The sequence below is a fragment of the Otolemur garnettii genome, unplaced genomic scaffold (genome assembly GCF_000181295.1).
Source record: "Otolemur garnettii isolate 467f Iridium unplaced genomic scaffold, OtoGar3 scaffold00019, whole genome shotgun sequence".
Taxonomy (NCBI): domain Eukaryota; kingdom Metazoa; phylum Chordata; class Mammalia; order Primates; family Galagidae; genus Otolemur; species Otolemur garnettii.
Window position 1 is genome coordinate 24,090,541 of NW_003852414.1, and position 21,262 is coordinate 24,111,802.

Consider the following 21,262-nt stretch of genomic DNA (forward strand, 5'->3'; position numbering starts at 1 on the left):
TGAGCCCTCACAAGCCTGAAAAATAATGAAGGCATTCCTGCACTTCCAGAAGAATCTCCGTCTACATTTAACACACGTGAAATCCAGCTGCATCTAGCACCGGGTGTACTCATGGTTGGCTTTGTTTTACATGACAAGCTAAGACATGGATGGTGAATCTCAAAATTAAAAAATATGGCGTGTGTTTCCCCATTTTGTAAATAGGGGAACAAGGTAAAAAAACATGAAGTAACTTATTTCTGGCCATATACCTGGAACATGGTGGGACAGAGGGGCCAATGTGTCCATGGTAAAGTTACTCTGCTGGCTACAGCTCAAGTTCGGGCCTCAGAGAACTCAATATGGACGGCTCACCTGTGCCCCCCACCACCCGGGGACTGAGCACTTATTCACAATGCAATAGTGAGAGAGGATCCCTGAGAAGGGTGAGAGCTAGGAGAACAGGTCTTCTCAAGAAGACCACAAGGATACACCTGCAGGGTCCTCTCCATGGTGACTCAGCTCTTGGGAATTTGCAAACTTAACTTCCTGGAACTTGGAAATCTCATCCTGCATAACTGGGACCTTATTCCCCTTGCACGGCAGTTCCTGAGTCCCTGGTAACCACCTTTCTGTCCTCTGCCTTTAGGAGACTGACCAGCTGAGATAATTCACACCATGTGTACACTCTGCCCTTCTTTACTTACAATGGTCAGCCTGAGCCAGTGGTCCTCAGCCAGTATCTCTCAGAATTGTATAGGGCCCCATCACTACCCCTACACAAAAACCCAGATGCCTCGAACCCCTGAATTATATCACAGCCTCCCAGAAGGAGACTGGAATGTGTGCATTTTTGAAATCTTCCCCAGGCAGCTGCAATGGGGGACACTGAATAAGAGTCACTGAATTCAAACTGATGGGCTCTGACCTCTCACTGCTCGGCCACAATCCCATTTGGCTGGGGCCCCAGCTAGGAGGTCAAAAGGCTGAGTGGCCAGAATTGGCATAATCAGGCCTGTTCCCAGCAGGGCCTGTCCTGCTGCGGGTTAAAGGCCAGTGTTCAAAAGGACAAAGCACCTGTCTCCAGGGCCGGTTGTCGCCCAGAGGCAGAAGCTGGGTGCCCTGTGGCCAGCGTGGGAACCTTGAAAGGCCGAGGAGATGAGTTAGGAGGGCTCTGAGGAAGCAGATGGAGAGAGCAGTGAGGTCTACAGTGTGTGGTAGTGGAGGGGTCAGCATTCAGAACCCTTCACCCCAACACGACTCAACTGAGCATCTCAGCAAGACCAGGTGCCAGGGCGGGGCCCCACATATGCAGCCTGCAGCCTCCCGTCAACACACACCTTTGTCTTCAAAGGCATTCCTCGGGTTTCAGAAACTTAATTAGAATTGATAAAGGCAGACAAGTATGTGGATGACAGATGAATGACAGACGAGTGCAGCGGACCCGTGAGCAACACGGGCAGCAAGGTGATTAATGCACACTTTGTAGCTATGTTATCTTATTCTGCTGTCACACTGAGCAACAAGAGGAAAGGAAATGTTAAGAAAATCATAAGGAAGAGAGAACATATTCCCTCCTAAGTGGAAGTGGACTATCACCAGGGCTCCATCCTGGGAGGAAAAGGAAGGGCGGGGTTGGTCTTGCTGCCTCATTGGACTGACCTGTGCAGCCCAACCTGAGTTGTTGGAGAGTCAACTGTATACAGATAACCCAGGTTTTATCTGAACGTGGCCCCCTCACCCACCGGCCAATGTGCATGTGCATTGGCATGCCACTTGGGGGCCCATTTCCGCACGTATTCTTGCCAGGGAGGATGTTTGGAGACTCTAATCTGGTGTGTGTCTGTTTCATCTCTAAATGAGGCAGCTTTGGATCAGAAGGTGCCAGGGTCCAAGGTGGGCCACCTCTCAGCAACTGCAGGCCGTGCGTAAGGCCCCTCATTCCACCCCCCTTTAGTCTTGAAAAATCGCAAACTTCATCCAAGTATCTGTAAGAGTCTCGGTGTTTTTCTATTACTCTGGGTATGTTACTGACTTATAATTTGAGGGGTCAAGTTTGTTGCAAATATGTTCCTAACATACTGATTTCCTTCTGATTGGGGTGGTTTTTAATGACCTTGAATTTGAACATGGAGATTGTGGAATCTCTAATGATTAATTCCTTGGTATTTGTTTTCATTGCTTTTAAGCTTGGTCTTTTCTCATCTAAAAACGGTTTGCCAGGGTCCCTCTCCTTTTTAATGGTCTGGTTGTTTCTGAAACACATAGGTTAACGCATATGGTAGATGCTATGATCTAATTAGTCTCCCCCCCCCCCAAAAAAGTAGCTAACCAAGTCTCCCATTACTATTTATTAAATAACACTTAGCAAAAACACTCTCAAGAGGCTGACTGAAAACTGGGGGACCAGGCTGAGCACAGAATGAGCTGAGACCCAGCTGAGCTGGCAGGGTCTTCTCCTGGCCCGTGGATCTAGACCCAGACAAGAGTGTTGGCCACACTCCGTCTTCCATGGAGGCCTTTTCAGGGCAACAGGCCTTCAGAAGCAAGTACTCAGTCGCTGCCGCAGCCCCCACTTGCCGCCCACCCATTGGCCACTGAGGGGCTCATTGACAGCAGAAGGCACGTGACACCAAGCTGCTGTTGCCTCTTGGGAATTCTTGGTGGGAGGAGCTACAGTCAAGATGAGTTCTGGATATTACCTCTGCATTTCCAAAATCAGGGGGCAGGGCTCCCACCTTCTCCCAGAGACTCTGGCCATCTGACCACCACCTGGGCTCTGCTGCCACGGGGTGGGGGAAGGGCATGGAAGGACAGAGTCCACCTCCCAGTCCCGGCCAGCAGCCTTAGGCTGACCTGCCTGCCAGCCTGACCTACTGCCAGCTGAGGACTGCAGAAATACTCGAGGTACATACTGTCATGGTGACAGCCACAGACCTCAGAGTCACAGACACCTGGAACCGAATCCCTGTGCTTTACCCGCCAGGTGGCCTTAGGTGACTGCTCACCTTCAGGAAGCCTCCAGTTCCCTATCTGTGAGACAGACCATCTGTCCTTGGGCACTCGCCAAGGACCAGGTATGAGAATTTGCACCAAGGCCTTAGCGCCACAGCCATCAGTATGTGGTATCAGTATCTGCTACCAGGGAATTGCTTGTGTGATTTTCAGGGCAGAAAGAGCCACAAAGCGTCTGGACTCAGATTTAGGATCTTGATATTTTCTTCTGGCACACCCCTTGCTGGCGCCTCGTCCTCTGACACAATCCCCCACAATCATGATTCTTCTACAGTCAGTCAAGGGCTGCAGGTCTTGCTCAGAGTCTCCCAGATCAATCTCAGAGCTTGCCCAAAAGTTAGTGGAACCCCTGTAGGTTCCCGCAGCCCAGCAGGCCAAGCACTTTAACATATATACACAACGTCTTACAGACAAGTCTAATCTTCTGGGTGTTACTGTGTGTGCTCTACCCCTGCACCTGTCAGCCCTGGAAGTCATCTCCAAATGGAGGTGCCAGATTGCTGACAGCAGCTCTTCACAGCTTGGGCTGGAAAAAGGCAGGAAGAAACACTAATTTGGGTGTCAAGACTATTTCTGGAACGTAGCTGTAGGGACTCCAGGGGGGAAAAAATGTATCAGACCACACAGGGATGGTGCAGGTCCCTTTGGACAAAGTCCTAAGTCCCTGCTCTGGGCTTCCCCAGTACCATGTCCCCGGCCTCAGCCACCCAGTCTGTGGTCATGAAGACACTGAGGCTCACAAGTGAACTAATGGCCCGACCTTGCCCATCACCGAGTGGGAAGCAGCCACAGCAGCTCAGTCTCGTTGTCCCATCACCTGTCCCACCTTGGAAGAGGATGGAAGGGAAGGGGCAGGGGGCTGTGACAGCACCATGGTGGCATGAGAACTGCCACTAGGAGGCCTAGGGAGGGCGTGGACAGCCACACTTTCTGCACCGGTGGCCACAGCAGATCCACAGCACAGGGCATATCAGACCCATAGAACGGGCAATGCAAAGCATGAGAACCCTGATACAAACCACAGGCTCTTGGCCCGATGCTGTGCCGCTGCAGGCCTGCCAACTGTGACAGGCATGCACCCAAGAGAGCCCTGAGCAGCACCAGACAGGATAGCCACCGGCCAGTGGGTGTATGGGAGCCCCCTTCTGCATCCTGCTCCATCCTGTCAACCCCAAAGCATGCTAGACAACCATGTTGGTTGATTAAACAAAATCAGCTCTTTCTGCCATGAATGCAGCTCTGTGCTTGAAGGTCCTGTTTGGAGGATGACATGGTGGCAGGTGCCACTCCCCTGGGCACTGACTGTAATTCATCCCCCCTCAAAGAAAGGGTCAGAGGAGCACTTCACCAGCGCATTTCAACCAGGTATTTTATTGGTCTGGCAACTGCAAAATATACAAATTTCTGAAAGGCATCGCCTGTTTGAAAGCTGGCGTGGCCTTATCCCAGGTCACTCGTTCAGACGGGTTTACAGAGCACAGAGGAGTGGCGAGTCACACGGAGAAGGCACCCAAACCCATTACGACTGCACCCCATCTAGACAGCACTCTACGCTTTAGGCTCCCTTATACATATTAAATAAATAAATAGCACATCTGCTATCAAAATAATACAAAAATAAATTTCAAGTATTACAAACGAAAACATCATTGGTGTGGTTCCAAGAGTTCCTCTTCTCCCTCAGAATAAAGAGCTTTGCCCAGGGCCTCAGGACAGAGTAAGGAGGGGGGAGCCCGCTCAAAAACAAATATGCAAAGTTAGAAATATTGGTCCCAGTTAGTCTGTTTTGAGAAGGTTCAGGGGGGACCTGTAGCAGCCAAAGTCCCAGGACAGTCGCCCACGCTCACCTTCAACCCGAGGCCACCAGACAGGCAGGTCACCGGCTTGCACTCAAGCAGCACAGCCCGTCCTCCCAGATCCCCGTCCAGTCTCTCCCCACCCGGGCCTCTCCCAGATTAAAGTCCTATGTCAGGCCAGCCTTCTCCATTGACATACTGGTTTCAGATAGAAGGGAGACTTGCCTTCATCAAGGCCTGCGTGGACATTCAAAGAACAAGGCAGAAAGAAGGACATGAGCCACCGCCCTGGGACACAAGGCTGTCAGCCCCTAACACGGGAAAACATGACCAAGCCACACACACTCGCGCGCGCATGTACACACACCACACACAATCTGACAAGACTAAGGACACGGAGAGGGGAAGGGACCCAAGTCGAAAGCTGTTGGGGATGGACGTCCAGGCATCCTCGCAGGCAGGGAGGCTGAGAATGTGCTTGGACGGTATCTGAAGCACAGCCTCATCCCCTGCTAATCCCAACCAGGCAAACGAGTCTTTCTGAAGCTCCCCCAGCCCCGGACCTGTCCCCCTGAGCTGGGAGGACCTCAGGGTCTCCAGCAGAAGGCAGGAAAGGAAAGTGACCTTTGGCACCAGCTTTGAGACACCCTGAAAAGGGTCATTTGGACAAACTCTCTTGTGAGTTTCTAAACTGTTTCCTCTGGGCATGAGACACCCACTCCTCCCCCAGGATTCCAAGGAGCAAGGAGAAACCAACAGGCAGAAACCACCGGTGTCCCATAAGCTCTGCTTTCAGCCACCATGAAAATGTCACAGATGCTGTGAAGGCAAGGCTGGGCTCCACTCCTCCGGCTTCCCCCGGGGCACCTGGCACAGCTCCAGGCCCATGTCAGATGCACCAAAAAGTGTGCAGACAGCCTCTTGGAGGAAGTGCCCTGGAACGAGGCCTCAACTGAGAGATTGTCACCACCTGGGAACCTGGGCAATGATGCCAGTCCTAAGGGAAGGAGTCCAGGCATTCTCCTCCCTGTCATCTGGCCATGTCAGTCTCTCAAGGATCCACGTGCTCCAAACTGCCCCGTCATGGCCATGCTCCACACTCTCATTTAGGGCTCCAAGCTCCAAGTGTGCAACCCCCCAGCGTCTAAGTTCCAGAAGAGAAAGTGTGACTGTCAGATCACACTTCTGCCATGACAAAGTGCAAACACCAGCAGCTCCAGGAGGGCGATTCTCTCAGTACCTCCGAGTCCAGGGAGAAGGAGAACGGCACTGGGTCCTGGATTTCAGCAAAGTACTTCCTCTGCTGGCAAGGCCACCCTGTCCCCAAAACATCTTCAGAAGCAGAGGCCCAGGCAGGTGTATGGACGTGTCGACAGCATGTCTCTGCTCACCTCGGGGACTCCTTGCAGGAGAGGCCCCAAACCTCCACCTGTCCAGGGCTGCCCCCCAAGGCATTGTCCCATCCTCAGCTGCTGGGATCTGGCATCCTTTAATTTTAGGATTTGCTGTCAGTGTCATCTCACTAGCTCCAACTATGCCAGGCCAAGATCACAAAAGCAAAGAACACAGCAGCCCCAGGGCCCTCCTCAGGACCCACGTTCCTTCCCTCTACTCAGAGTCTCCCCAAACATCTGAAGGGTCGGCAAGGCCAGACAGCCCTGGAAGATGAGAGAGCACAGGGCGAGGGGCCTGCAGCTCAGGGCAGGAAGCTGGAGCCTGCGTGGCTTTCTGGGGTCTGGCCTAACCCATGCCGTGCACAGGTCTCTCCAGTCAGACCCCTGAGCCTCTCCCGCACCCCAGCCTGCTCCAGAAGTCCTTGGGATCGTTTTGGCCTCGGGTAGATGGAAGGGCACAAGCTAAGCTGCAGAAATGGAAATGGAATGGAACCACCCGCCGCGTCTGCTTCAGTGTTTCCTGGAGGGGTCGGCACTGCTCCGCGAGCCCTTCATGTTCTGTTTCCAGGAGAGAAAAGGGGAAGCGGGGGTCAAGGTCTGCTGCCGGCCCGTGTCGTAGGCAGAAGACTCAAAGTCATGCAACGAGATGTCTTCCCTCCCTGTCCCCAGGACAAGTGTCATCAGCCCAGCAGGTGGGGAGCAGCCAGGGGTCCCAGAACGTAATGGAAAATAACACCAAGAGTCACAGAGAGGAAGGGCTGGGCAGGAGGCTGGAGGCCTGAGTGGAGGCAGGTGTGTGTGTGTGGCTGGGGACCAGGCAGCTCAGTGGCCACGCTGGAGCTGCTCAGGGACAGCAGTGGGTGGCTCAGTGCCCTCAGAAGCCTCATGCATCCAGAATCCAAGAACACAGCTCAACAGGTAGAACACAGATGGTGCACGGGATGGCTGGACACACGGGTAGACCCAGGCAGGAGCCAGGCAGAGGCCTGTCACTAAAGCAACACCCAGCTCTGATCCCTGCGGCAGGCAGGAAGCGCCTCCCCTAAGGCCCTGGCCAGGTATCAAAGCCCCCTCAAAGCTGTACACCAGTTGTGCAGGGTGGTCTGACACCACTTCCCTTCAGTCTCTGTCCCCTCCCCCCAAATGGTATGCTTAAAAAAAAACATTAACACTGCTAGGGGCAGAGGAACATGGCAAGGCAGGGGTCTTTTCAACCTCTTTAATCTACCACTCAATTAAAAAACAATTTTTAAAAGTATTCTGTGCCCCTGAGCCTTTCTAACAAGACTGTTCTGGAGGGGGTGGGGGGAGAGCACAGAGCCCACTCCCATCCCACATGGACCCAGGGCCCCAGCCGGAGATGCCCCCAGGGAGCAGAAGCACAAGGCTGGTAGCAGCACAGGCTTTACCCAGACAGGGCAAGACCCAGGTGACAGGAGCTCCAGCTGGGGTCAAGAGTGCTGCCCTCCCAGCCACAGCTGCTGGCTCCAACCTGCCGGCCACACCGAGAGCCCACGGCTTCCAGCACCCACAAATGACAGTGAAGCAAGACACTGAGAACCCCAAGGCCAGGGCTGTCCCTGTCATTCACGTGGGAGGGACCCCAGCTCAGCACATATCGGGGGAGACCAGAGACCTCATGATGATAGCTGCTGCTGTCAACACCTCCCACTGAGACAATGAGCCACAGAGTGCACAATGGCTGGTCTGTACACAGACCACGATGCCACGACTCGGGAGACGCAGGGGGATGGGGACATGCACCCAGGCATTTACCTTCCGAGGTCAGTAAGGAGAGAATTTTGAGAAAATGTGACAGACACTTCGTCTTTCAAGCATAGTAGGGAAGAGGAAAACAGGTTGGAAAAAGGGGGGAAAAAAACCTTTAGTAGGATTTTCCTCCCCATGTGCATTAGAAAATTAGAAATGAAGGTTATGCCATGAGGAACAAGGGGCATCTCAGTCTCGGACAGGGGCACAGCTGTGGTGAGACAGGGCACAGGGCCGAGTCGGGGCACTCTACCAGGGAGCCAAGAGTTTGAGGCTGCCATGAGCTATGACGCCACAGCACTCTACAAAGGGCAACACATAAGACTCTGTCTCAAAAAAAAAAAGTTATTGCCTCTGCTTTACAGGTGAGGACATTAAAGTCCTGGAACGGCTCAAAAACATGCCCAGAGTTCTAAAGACAGAGGCCGACAAAGGAACCAAGCAAGATGTAACCCCGGCTCAGTCTGACCTACATCATAATTCTGGTCACAGGGACCAGGTCAATTCTTAGAATCAGACATGATGACAGAGGGGTGGGAGGGAGGTATTTTCACTGAGCGGGAGGGGCTCAGGCCGAGCACACTGTGATATGAGCTCTGCTAGTCAAGCGATAAACAAGCTAGTCAAGCTCATTGCTAACAGAGCAGGGAATGTGCCACATGGAGCCGCCCAGTAGGAAGACTTCTCTCCTGGCAACATCAGGCCTTAGGTGGGAAGGAGCAGGACACGCACGGAGGCGGGTTCCAAACCCAGCAGCTGGTTTCACACGAGCAGACCCCTACCCGGGAAGCAGCCCATGCTCTATTTTGCACAGCAGGGGAGGAAGGGCACCAGCCCGTGGGAACATGTGCCTCTCTCCTGGAAGGTGGACATTGACGGGCCCCCCACCAGGTAAGCAAACCTCAGCTGTGGATGCAGCTACAAGGGATGGGCTGCAGGGGGCTCGTGGGGTCCAGCAGTGGCCTAAAGGCTGCAGAGGCAAAGCCTCGGGACAGAAGTGCCCTGGCTGCCCCTAGAAGCTTGCAGGGAGGATCAGCTTTCCAAAAGCGGGGCAAACACTTGGCCTCAGCCCTCATCTGGGGAACAGGGACTGGCAGCCGGGCACCCAGCACACTCTCCGGGCGCTGCAGCACTCGGCAGGGGCCTCTCACTGCATGGCACCACCACGCCCTGAGCCCAGTGCAAGTCCAGACACAAGCCTCACTCTCCAGCATCTCAGGGCTATGCTGATGAGCAAAAATGGAACGACAGGGCAGTGCGACTTGAGGAACAAAGAGTGACATCTCGCGGAGCTGCCGTCAAAGCTCTGGGACAGGCAGGCCTCAGCTTCTGCAAATGGGCCTCAGGGCACTGAGGTACCTATCTGGGGACTGTATGTGGCAATGCCATCCCCAAGACTCTGCAGAAGGCTCAGGGCCAAGGAAGGGGAGACCAAGTGAGATGGACTCAGGAGCTATATCCAGCCAGATCCACAGAGATCCTCTTCCTTCCACCTCCTGGACACGTCTCTCCTTCCCCCTAAAGACCTCAGACTTCACACAAACTGTCCCTAACCTCAGAATCTGAAAGGTGGGAGACAGGCTTTGAAGCGGGGGGGCGGGTTGGGGGGACGGCAGAGACACGCCGAGAGAGATACTTACAGGCAGGCCTGCCCTAGCAAAGGCTGCGAGGGAGGAAGCGGAGAGAGAAGTCAGTGGGACGAGCCTAGCACACCCACACCAGCCCAGCCAGCGGTCACATCCCCGAGGACCTGGCCACCCTGAGGGACTGTCCTGCAAATGTCAGGACAGCTCTGCACTGGGTGAGAGCATGGGACCCCTGCAGCTGTGTCCTCCATGATGGAGGCCCATGCAGTTCCAGATGTCACCCACACACATGCTGGTCCCCTCACACATCACAGCAGAGGCCTCCGGACTTCCGACTGTCACCCTACACTGACACCAGAACAGAATGTCACAGAGACACCGTTTCAGATCTCCTCAGTTTTCAAAAAACAACCCACCTCAGATTTGAGGCCTTTATTAAAAGCCCTGTCCTACTCCATCACGTGTAACACTACGGAGTCAGGGCTGAGGCAGTGATGGACCCTGGCGATTACGCACCACGCTTATGCTGGGCCCCAAACCTGTCTCCCCTCATCGATGCGCCCTCCCCACACACCCAACAGTGGACTGGGCCTTGTCTGATTGGCCTGGTGTGGCTGGAGCTCTTCCCCCACTCTAAGAGTGAGAAAACTGAGGCCTGGAGGACCAAGTGACCAACGGAGGCCACCAGGTCCTCCTTACATCACAGCCCAGACACCTCTAGGTTTAAGGACACTCCAGGCAGAAGCAGGAAGGATGGGTGGCTGGAGAGAAAGGCCCAGAGGGGGCATCTACAGAAACTGAGCTGGAGCTGATTTGCGGGGCCTGCTGGGGTGGGAGGCGGGGACACCTTTGTGCACTACCTGAATTTGAGCCCAGAGATTTCTACATCCCACATATTTGCCTTTGAGGAAAAGACTGATTTTCTGGAAACAAATCTCAGTGCCCAACAACCTTTGACCTGGGGAGCTAAGGAAGCCCGTGGGAAAGGAGCTCCTTCCTCTGTTTCAGAAACAACTCTCGACCCTGACCCTGACTGGGATGTGGACACCTCACTCTCTCTTCAGCTCTGCCTGGTTCTACTCAGTGAAGCCTGGTCCTCAGGAAGCACGCACATCAGGATGTCACCACCATCAGCAAGGAGGCAGCCTGGTGACTCAGGGTCATAGGGAGCCTCCTCCTCATGTTCCCCAACACAAGTGTGTGCACGGACCCCACACATGCGATGCACAGCACACATATGCCACAGGAACACCCACCCATGCACACAGCTCACACACACAACACGTAACACACAGCACTCGCAGCACACACAGGCACACCACATGGACACACAACACACAGAACACATGTGAACACACACGCACACACACTACGCCTGCAGCACATACAGGAACACCATACAGACGCACAACACACAGAACACACATGCACACACACTACGCCTGCAGCACACACAGCCACACCACACAGACACCCACACACAACCAGCACAAACACACAGACACCCACATGTGCACACTCACAGACACAGGTGCACAGGCAGCCCTGGCCCCGAGGCCATCCCCCAGGCACACAGGAAGGAAAGAAGGGGTCACTGACTTGTCCAGGCAGCTGCGTGGGCACCTCCGGGGGCAGGCAGCTGGGCAGGGTGGCTGAGGTGGAGGCCACTTGCTCCTCAAAGCTGTTGATGCGCGGCTTTTTGGTGGGCTCGGGGCTGGCTAGGGGGGTGACACTATTGCGCCTCATGAGCGGGTTAGGTCCCTTCTTTGCATCCTAAGCAAGACAAAGACAAAAGAGAAAAGGCAACAGTTACGAGGAGGGGGAGGGGAGCATGCTGACAGGCCCCTGCTCCTGGGGTTCAGGGGTCAACAGGTCGGCTGAGTGAGTGGCCAGGACCACGGCTGCTACGTGTGCAGTGCGGTGGCCACGTGGGCTGTGTGTGCAGTGACTCCCCGTCAGCAAGAACGGGGGTGAGTCCCTCCTGTGCCCCTTCCCCAAAGGACACCCACACAGACAGGCAAACACAGCACGTGCGAGGCAGGGAGAGAGGTGGTGACAATCATGGCAGAGAGCGAGATCAGACACGGGAGCCTGGCGTCCTGCCTCCCACAGCTCAGAAGGGAGTCTTGAGGGTGAGGCCTGTGTCTGAGGCTGTCAGGGTGGGAAAGAGGCCGGCATGGACCCACTGCTGCCAACTCTAAGGCTGGGTCTGCGGAGCACAGCTGCTCGTGTAACAGTACCCTGCCTGAGGATGAGACACAGAGGCTGCAAAACCTGCATGGAGACCAGACGCAGGAAACCTACAGGGCCCAGTCTGCCTCAGTGAGTGACAACGCAATGGCCTCCCACAAGGAGGCACAGCAGGCTTGGCTGGAGCAGCGGCTCCCTGGCTGGGGCTGTCCACACACACCAAAGGGAAGCACAGCAGGCAATGGTGTGCATGACAGGCGGGTCCAGGAGGGACACCATCCTCTTTAAGGTGAGCTACCAGCTGAGGGATGGCCAGCAGGAGCCAGGTAGACATCTCTTGCCCTTAACACCAAATCCAACAGCCAAGCTCCTTGGGAACAGGGAGTCACATGTTGTGGGGACTCTACAGACAGAAAGCCCTGCTCTGAGCACAGTAAGGAAGCAGGGCACTGTACCCCAAAGGCTCCAATACAGGGGACTTAAACCCACTCCATGACTCACGCTACACGGGAGCCCAACCTGCCACCTGGGGTCAGACGGAAATCTGTGGTTTTCTTGGTAGGGAAACGGCTGCTGCCAGGCCTCGAAACCTCCTAGAACCCTCCCTCCGCCACCCCAGCCCTGGCTCTCCAGCACCACTGCCTTCCTCGACACGCCTGTGCTCTTCTGGTCCTGTACCTAAGTGCATGCAGGTGACGCGGCTGGAGTGCCGATCCTGAACCAGTTGAAAGCACGGTTTTAGCTGCCTGAAAGGAAAGGTGACAGGAACCCAGCTCAGTGTGTCTGCAGGCAGGAAACGTGTCTCCCTTTAATACTCACTCCTCGGGACAGGCAGACACGGGAGGAGAGTGTGGGGAGAACGGAAAGAAAAGCTCAGCCTGAGAAGCACAGTAAGACCTGGCCCGCCAGGCACAAGGCGACACACAGACCGGCCTCTGCTGCCACCAGTCTCGGGTCCTCCCAAGGGTCCCTGGCTCCATGAGGGCTGGTGCAAGACAGAGCTAAACAGATGCCACAGGGCCTGCACTCACCTCTGACCGCTCTCGGTGGGTGCTGACCGACTCCACGTTCAGGTAGATGGACTCCACCCGGCAACCTGGAGGGCACAGATGGAGAGGAAGGCAGCTCCTGTTAAAGGCTGCCTCCCTGCAGCCCACAGCCACCAGGAGCCACCACCCGGGGCTGGCTGCTCACCGTAAGCGACAGGGGTCAGCTTCAGGACAGTGTGGAGGGGGCATTTCAGGTACGGCATCTCCTCTGAAAGAGCGGGGCACCACAGTGAGACAGGAGGCTTGAGCGGGGCAGGGAGAGAGGACATCCCGGGCCCAGCATGAGAGCTTCAGCCACTCAAGGACCCTCAGAAGTACAGCCAGGGCGGGTGCACCAGGCCCGGCACACAGGGTGTCCCACATGGCAGGTAGTCTTGAAAAAGACCATTTTTGAAGGCGCACAACCCAAACTCGCCCTCCCAAAATGAGTCAGAACTAAGGAGGAAAAAGCCCTTCTGTAATCAAGTGTGCCCAGAGGTTCCAAGGGACTTAGACATAAGGCTTAACATCTAATTTAATGTTTAATCACAAGCCACAACAGGGGCCTGAGGAGAAGGGCTGCTCTGACCCAAGACCCCCCCTCCTCCCCATGGCCTGTGGTGGCACCTGCACTCTTGTCCAGGAAATAGGCCAGCAGGCAGCGCAAGACAGCCTGGTGGCAGATGACCAGCACGTTCTCCTGCCGCTCCAGCTCCATGATCACGGGCTCCAGGCGCTGGACCAGGTCCTGGTAGGACTGAGCAGAGGGCCGGCCACCACGTCAGCACAGGGGGCAGCTCGGGCCACAGGCCTCTGTCAAGCAGGCCAGAGAGCTCAGCCAAGTCAGCCTCTTATCAATCTGCTGATCAACATGGAGTCTACCAGGGAACACAGCTCAGCTACAGAATGGCCAGAGCCCTGGCCCAGGCTACAACACAGATGGGCCTCGACATCTTCATGCTATGTGAAAAAGGCTGGACAAATGGGCCTCCGATGGCCTCTGACCCCGCCCACCTACATGGAATGCCCAGAATAGGCAAATTCGCAGACTCAGGAAGCAGAGTCCTGGCTGCTGGTGTGGGAAGGGTGAGGGCCAGCAGGTCTGGGTTGTCCCTGGTCTCAGGGAAATGCCCTGGAGTTTGTGGTGATGGCTGCCCCACATGGTGACTATATTAAAACTACTGAACTGCTTCTTTAACATGGTTAAAATGGTGAATGTTGCACCATATAGATTTGATATCAATTAAACAACGTGACAAGAAAGAGCAGGGCTGTACCCAGCAAAGCTTCTGCCACCTTCATGGGGTCCCAGTGGGCAAGGTCCAGCAGGAGGCCAGAGGCCATCGTGCAGGCCTATAGGGGCTGGAGGCAGGGAGGATATGCTGGTGAGCCCAGGCCTGCATCCTCCCCACACTCTGTTGGGCAGCCAGCAGGCTGCTGTGCATGGGAAAGGCCCCCACCAGGACAGGGCACCAGCACCAAGACTCGCAGCCCCCTCAGGTGGCCATCTACATGGGTCGCCCACGCCATCTTTTCTGTCCCATGCCATCTGTCTACACATCCTGAGACACACACAACCCAGCTTTCCTGGGGCCGCTCCCAGAGCCATCTGACCCATCTATAAGCCCCCCACTCACCTCCCCCGTGGGGTAGCGGTAATAGTACTTGTCCTGCTCACGCAGCGCATACTCCTCGGGGTAGGTGTCCTTGATCTCCTCGTAGGTCAGCTCCTCACATACACCCTGTGGGGACACCACCAGTCTCTCAGGGCACACACCCAGAGGAGCCTGGCTGGCCACTGTGAGGACTCTCAGGACAGGGCCTGAGATGCCCAAGGATGAGGCCCCCCTGGCTGCACCTGCCCAGGACTCACAGCATCGATCTCGTTAAGTGCTTTCCACTGCTCATAAGGCAGCTTCAGCGCCTCTGCTGTCTGGATGGTGCTCTTCAGCTGGCTGGTCCACACCCGGAGGTCCTTCAGGTTCTGCTCCTCCACGAACTTGCTCAGGGCACTGGCAAACTGATGGCGTAAGGACAGGGCCTGACCCAGGGTCCCACAGGGGAGGAGAGGACCTGACCCAGGGTCCCACAGGGGAGGAGAGGACCTGACCCAGGGTCCCACAGGGGAGGAGAGGACCTGACCCAGAGTCCCACAGGGGAGGAGAGGACCTGACCCAGGGTCCCACAGGGAAGGAGAGGACCTGACCCAGGGTCCCACAGGGGAGGAGAGGACCTGACCCAGGGTCCCACAGGGAAGGAGAGGACCTGACCCAGGGTCTCATAGGGGAGGAAAAGACCTGACCTGGAGTCCCACAAGGGAGGAGAGAACCTGACCCAGGGTCTCATAGGGGAGGAAAAGACCTGACCCAGAGTCCCACAGGGAGGAGAGGACCTGACCCAGAGTCCCACAGGGGAGGAGAGGACCTGACCCAGGGTCCACATGGGACTGTGCTCTGTCCTGGTGAGACAGTATACCCGACAGCCACCCAGGATAGCCAGCCCCCAGGACACACCCTCCCCAGTGTGCTTCCCAGCTCACACTCACTCAGGCACACGAGCACACATGGGCATAGAGGCGGCAGCAAGCACACCCGCCTACCTTCTTGCCCCTGCTGGACAGGCCCTCTCTACACAGCCCTTCCTAGGTCAGGCGTGGTCGCACACGCGCGCACACACACACACGGCACGCTGAGGCGCAGGGAGCATGCCCCCACCTTCTTGCCCCTGCTGGACAGGCCCGAGTCGCCGCCAATGCGGCCCTGCAGGTTGTGCTCACTCTCGCCGTGCCGGCACAGGTAGATGGCCCGCGGCTGCACGTGGATGTTCATCAGGTAGTACACGATGCGGCTCTGCATGTGGTCCTGCACCCTGTTCACCAGGAACCGCCGGCCCACGTCGATCACCTTGATCAGCGACAAGTCCCTGGGAGAGAGGCCGCGGGCACCAGCGTCAGGCCTGCCCCGGTGGTATGCACGCCCAGCCCCAGCCATGCCGGTCCCCAGGAAATAAGAACCCGGGGCTGGGCCATGCACATCCCAGCCGTATCCTTTCAAGAGTCGGAGTGTGAGCTCAGGGACTCCCTCAGCCCATCTGCCTCAGGGCTCACTGGCCTCCCCCCAGGAGAAGGGAGGGAGAATAAAGGAACCATCAGGGGTCGGTAGCAAGATTAGGCTCCACTCCAGGTCTACTCCCTGCCCTTCCACACAGGGTCGGAAACGTTCCCACTGAGTGTGGCTTGTCATGGAGGAATTTTTTTAAAGCATTTTTAAGAGAGTTTATAAAGGTTTCCAGGAGCAAATGCTTTGCGGGAACATTAAGAAAACATGAAAAACCCTGACAGGTCGCCCAGACAGGCTCAGCCCCTGGGTTACCTGTCCCACTTGTCGGGGTCGAGGGGCTGGTAGCTGGCCTCGTAGCAGCCGATCCTCCTCATGAAGTCGTCCATGGCTTCTGCCGAGTTGCAGTCTTTGTAATCCGGGCTGGAGATTTTAACTTCCTGTAAAGCCACAAAGAGGCAGCTGATGAGTCACGCTGGAAGGCTTTCTGCTTAGATTAAGCAGGATTTGGGGCTTCAAAAGGGGAAAGCACGAGGGCTCAGAATGAAGATTATCCTACCCAGCATGTAAGAGAAAAAGAGAAAGCACCCCGGGGAGGGGCCAGGGATTGACAGTCCATGGGGAGGATGCCCCAGGGAGACAGGAGACCATCAGTCAGAAAGGCGGAGACAGGATGCCACAGAAAACTCCTCTGGATGGACCAGGGAGTTAGGATCAAGCCAGCACCCGAGTCACCCCCACCGAGCCTGACCCTCCACTCAGCCAAGCTGCTCAGGAGCACAGGCAGCAAGAGGAGGCTGTGGGTTAGTTACAAGGGGCGCTTGCTGGCAATGCCCCCATCCCTCGAGGATCCACCCCAGACACCCAGATGGGTCTGCTGTCATCTGCTCTAGCCAGAGCCCTGCCCTCTCCTCTCCAGGGCTTGCCCTCCTAGGTGGAGCCCAGGCAGGAACCACACTGGGGTTTGCCAATGCCCATTGCTGAAAAGTTCTGAGGAGCCCAGCAGGTTTTAGGGAAATTCAGCCTATTTTAATGCCTGTGGCTCTTTTTCTCATCGGCAACTGCCACCTTTCAAAGATCTGAGTTGGTGGGAATCAGTGTGCCCCAAGCACAGAGTGTCAGGTGGAAAAGATGAGAATGTTCTGCGTGTGGTGAAGTCTGCCCAGCCACAGCAGTGGGACCGGGGCAGCTGAACTGCACACGTGAAGATGGTCAGGATGGTAAATTACGCCATGTACATTTTATGGCACTGAAACAACATATCTGCTGATGGGACCACAAACTAATATAACCGCTATGCTAAGTCACGTGGGGACACTTCCAAGAACTAAAAGTAGACCCACCCCTTGATCCAGCAATCCCACTACTGGAGATTTACCCAAAGCAGAAAAAGACATTTTATAAAAAAGACACTTGCACTTAAATGTTCACAGCAGCACAACTCATAATCACAAAGATGCAGAAACAACCCAAGTGCCCATCGATACATGAATAGACTAATAAAATGTGTATATGTATACCATGGAGTACTACTCAGCCATTAAAAAAATGAACTAATTAATACCTCTTCTATTAACGTGGACAGAACCAGAGACCACTCTTCTAAGTATCACAAGAAAGAAAAACCCAGCACTGCACGTGCTCATTATTACATTGGAACTAATCAATCAACACCTACGTGCACATATGGGAAATAACATTCATCGGAAATCAAGCGGGTGGGAGGGCAGAGTGGGGAGGGGTAAGTCACCTGTCAGGTATGAACGCACCCTAGGTGGGTAAGGGGCATGCTGATAACTTTCACTCAACCCGTACAAAAGCAAATTATGTAACCAAAATATCTGTATCCCTGTAATATTCTGAAATAATAAATAAATTAATTAATTAAAACAAAGTATCTGCGTTCACAAATTGCAGGGCCCAACTGCAAACTTGCTTTGAGGTTTAATCAGAGAAAGAGATTTCTGGATATGAGGGGCCAGGGCAAATGACTGTGTCAACGGACTCCCAGACAGACGCAAAGCTTCTTGCTAAGCACATTGGTGACGACTCACTGGGGAACAAGCACGGCCACGCCAGAGACACACAGCAAAGCCTTTTGTTCAGATGATGGCAATTTCTATTTCCCCACTGAGCCTCTTCCTCTGGACCCAATGAACAAATCTGAACTGATTTTTCACAGTTTAAACAGCCCTTCCTGAAATGTGAATGTGCTTCTCAGAAATACGTGTAAATGTTTCCACTGCTTGGGAGAAAATACAGCCAGGCTTAGCGTGCCCTTTAAACGTGCGCTTGTACAAGCCACACCACAACGGTGGCTGCGCAGGTGTTCAGAACCGCTTTTCTGTAGAGATGGATCTTATTCTGATAGGATTCATCTCCAGAGAAAATGATCTCCGATGGGAGAAGGTGACCTGTGTTAAGTCTCCCTAATGACATTCCTCTTTTTTTTCTTTCTTTTTTTTTTTTTTTTTGAGACGGAGCCTCAAGCTATCTCCCTGGGTAGAGTGCCATGGCATCACGCTCACAGCAACCTCCAACTCTCCAACTCCTGGGCTCAAGCGAGTCTCCTGCCTCTGCCTCCCAAGTAGCTGGGACCACAGGCGCCCGCCACAACGCCTGGCCATTTTTTGGTTGCAGTCGTCATTGTTGTTTGGCGGGCCCAGGCTGGGGATTTGAACCCACCACCTTAGGTGTATGTGGCTGGCGCCTTAGCCGATTGAGCCACAGGCGCCGAGCCATGACATTCCTCGTGAATGACATGTTGCTATCAGCTGATAACATTTCAGAATTAATCAGATGTCACTGCCAAGTCCCCTCAGTGTACCTGGGCAAGCTCCCCCCACCACCATGCACAGGAGGAGAGTCTCATGCCCCTCCTTCCTCCCGAACTTGGGAGCCTTGCAGCCAACCAAGTCCTGTAGCCGCTTGTGAATGCACAAGTGTCCTCACCCAGCAGGGCTGCGACACCAAGAGATCAGCCTGCCGTCTCCTCAGGGAGGTGGGGTGGGCTGCCCGTGTTGAGACAGTCCCCTCCACACCTGGCTGCCAAGCTCCTGTTTCTCACCTATGCTTCAACTGAGCCTGAGCACTGTCTCTGAAGATGTGGGTCCATCACAGGACAGGCATCCGGGCTGGACACCGCTGTGCACTTCTGACCTCAGGACACAACCAACAGCAGCTCACTCTGACAGTTTAGTTACTTCTCTGAGCTCAACCCAGCCACCCCTTCCCCAGACCACAGATGTCCCCACGGCCTCAGGTGCCCGAGGAGAGTGGGGCCCCTGGTGGTCTTACCATGATGTTGGAGGCCACAACTGTGGGGTCGTCACACACAGACTCAATGAAAAAGGCCTGAAAGAAGAAGGGAGGAACATAAGAAAAGAATAAACACCGCCGAGGGCCACTGTGCCACCAATGTGCCGGGTGCTGTCATCACCACGTATGGGGGGAAGGGACATCAAAGACCCACCTCCTGACTGCTGCACCTTCCCCTCCCAAGAGCCCCTCCCAACCCCCAAGTCCTGTGCAAGGCCCTACTTTAGGCACTAAAATAGGGCAGGGGAGGTGAAGGACCAAGAAGGAATCAGGGGACCAGTTGTCCCGAGATCCTGTCCTCCCTCTCTCCCAGGCTCTCTGGGGCAAGACAGGACGTGTGACTCACCTTGAAGTCATTTTCTTTGGCAAAATGAAGGATCATGTGTCTCCTCTCTCTTGTAGTGTTGGTGGCATCAAAAACCTCATGGGGAGAGAGCAGAGCCAGGAAGAAAAAACTAAGTTTGAAGTCAACGACATTTACCAAAACCAGCAACAAAGACAGGCCTGTCACTTCCAGGAATGAGCCCCCACATGTACTTCCAGGGCAGGGCATATGCACCCACAGGCCTCTTCAGGGGCGCACCTGCTGCCCACTGCACTCAGGGCCAGCCCCAGAGCAACCAGACGGTACAGTGTGGGGCGCACAGAAGGGCCTGCCCACACTAGAGGGGGCAGCTGCCCACAGAGAGGCTAGGCCCCGAGTCTACCCCACCACCACTATCCCAAGTCATGGCAGCTCTGGCTTCTGCTTCCCTCCACCCCAGGAGGGACAGAGGCACATGTCCCTGTCCCAGCAACCCTCGACGGCGCTTGGCACCGCCCAGGCCAGTGAGGAAGGACACCCCCCCGCTCTGGGACCAGGTGCATCCCTCAGACTCACTGCAATCTGTCCACCTTCCTTTGCCAGGTAACTCTTGACATCTCTCAAGGCGGCTAAGGCACACTGCCTACAGCACACAAAAAAAAGAGGCTGCACATCAGCATAGGCCCAGGCCACCCCCTTACGTGCCCCAACAGAGTGACTAGCCCTTCTGTGTCCAAAGCCTTCCATGCTGGGCTGAGGTGGCCAGACTGTCCTTGGGCCCAGAGGCTTCCCAAATAAGGACCAGTGTGGGTGGCTGTAAGCACCCTGGGAGGTGATGCTGGTGTATGGGGAACTGTGCCCTCGAGGAGCCCAGAGCCACCCAGAGTCTCACTGAGCTGGCACAGGGCGGGTCCTGGCAGCAGCAGCTCTACCAACTGCCCAGGTGAATGGAATGTGCAGCCAGCTCCAAATGCCTAGAGGGTTTCACCACCTCCTGTTAACAAGGAGTCCCTTTCAAATGCAAGCAGATGCTCCTGAGAAAAAGACAGGACAGCAGCTGTCAACTGTCCACCTATCTGCCACTGACTGAGCTGGACCACTGGGAACAGGACAGAGCAGCGTGTCTCAGAGAGGCCAGGGGCCATCCCTGCACCGGCCAGCTCTGATGGCCACACCACAGGCCAGCTTTCTCTGACTCTCACGGAACTGGCTTCTGAGCCGTGTCCCGAGCCCCCTGTAGTGCAGTGGCCTTACCTGCGCACTTTCATGGCCTCCTCGTTGTCGGGCCGGAAGAAGTTGTAGGAGCTGTACTGCTTCACAGCCTCCCGGCGGTACTCGCCCACGTTGAACACTGAGGGGACAGGGCACACCGGAGCACCGGCTCAGCCAGGGGAAAGGCCACCGGCTCCCAACACCGCCTCAAGTCAGATGAGGGAGGACCTGGGCAGCAGCCCCACTCCTCCCAGGCCGGGCCACACTGCCCAAACCTGTCCTCAACCCCAATCTCAGAACATCGTAGACCAGAAACCAAGCCTAGGAACAGGGGCAGCCTGGGTCTCGTGAAAACAGGTACAACCTGTTTCCACCCACTGATGAGAAAGTAAGTGGGGTCCCACGCCCTCTGTCAGGTCTCAGACAGCCATTCTCCTGCAGGCACAGTGGCCGGGACAGGGGACCACGTGCCAGAGTTCCCAGCACTGCCCTGGGCACATGGGCAGCAGCAAGAATACCATCTAGCCCCTGTGGTCAAGACACACCCCACTTGGAAGGAAAGACAGGCAGAGATGCACATGGCGGTCACCTGTCAGTACAGGGATGTCACACCT

At 55.3% G+C, this 21,262-nt stretch overlaps 1 protein-coding gene across 2 annotated transcripts in view; it reads right to left on the reverse strand.

The window, feature by feature from the left end:
• Positions 1-4,348: 4,348 nt before the first annotated feature.
• The window catches only part of PFKFB3 (6-phosphofructo-2-kinase/fructose-2,6-biphosphatase 3), a 70,900-nt gene continuing 53,986 nt past the window's right edge, over positions 4,349-21,262 (reverse strand). For both annotated transcript variants that reach the window (XM_023511447.1, XM_003786830.3), the window contains exons 3-15: positions 20,691-20,787; positions 20,013-20,079; positions 19,479-19,553; positions 19,112-19,168; positions 16,130-16,254; positions 15,473-15,680; positions 14,632-14,778; positions 14,396-14,500; positions 13,386-13,515; positions 12,925-12,987; positions 12,762-12,826; positions 11,140-11,313; positions 4,349-6,742 (exon numbers count right to left, since the gene is read on the reverse strand). In XM_023511447.1, the coding sequence (XP_023367215.1) occupies positions 6,695-6,742; positions 11,140-11,313; positions 12,762-12,826; positions 12,925-12,987; positions 13,386-13,515; positions 14,396-14,500; positions 14,632-14,778; positions 15,473-15,680; positions 16,130-16,254; positions 19,112-19,168; positions 19,479-19,553; positions 20,013-20,079; positions 20,691-20,787 (1,361 nt within the window). In that variant the 3' untranslated portion in view covers positions 4,349-6,694. The remainder of the gene's footprint in view (positions 6,743-11,139; positions 11,314-12,761; positions 12,827-12,924; positions 12,988-13,385; positions 13,516-14,395; positions 14,501-14,631; positions 14,779-15,472; positions 15,681-16,129; positions 16,255-19,111; positions 19,169-19,478; positions 19,554-20,012; positions 20,080-20,690; positions 20,788-21,262) is intronic.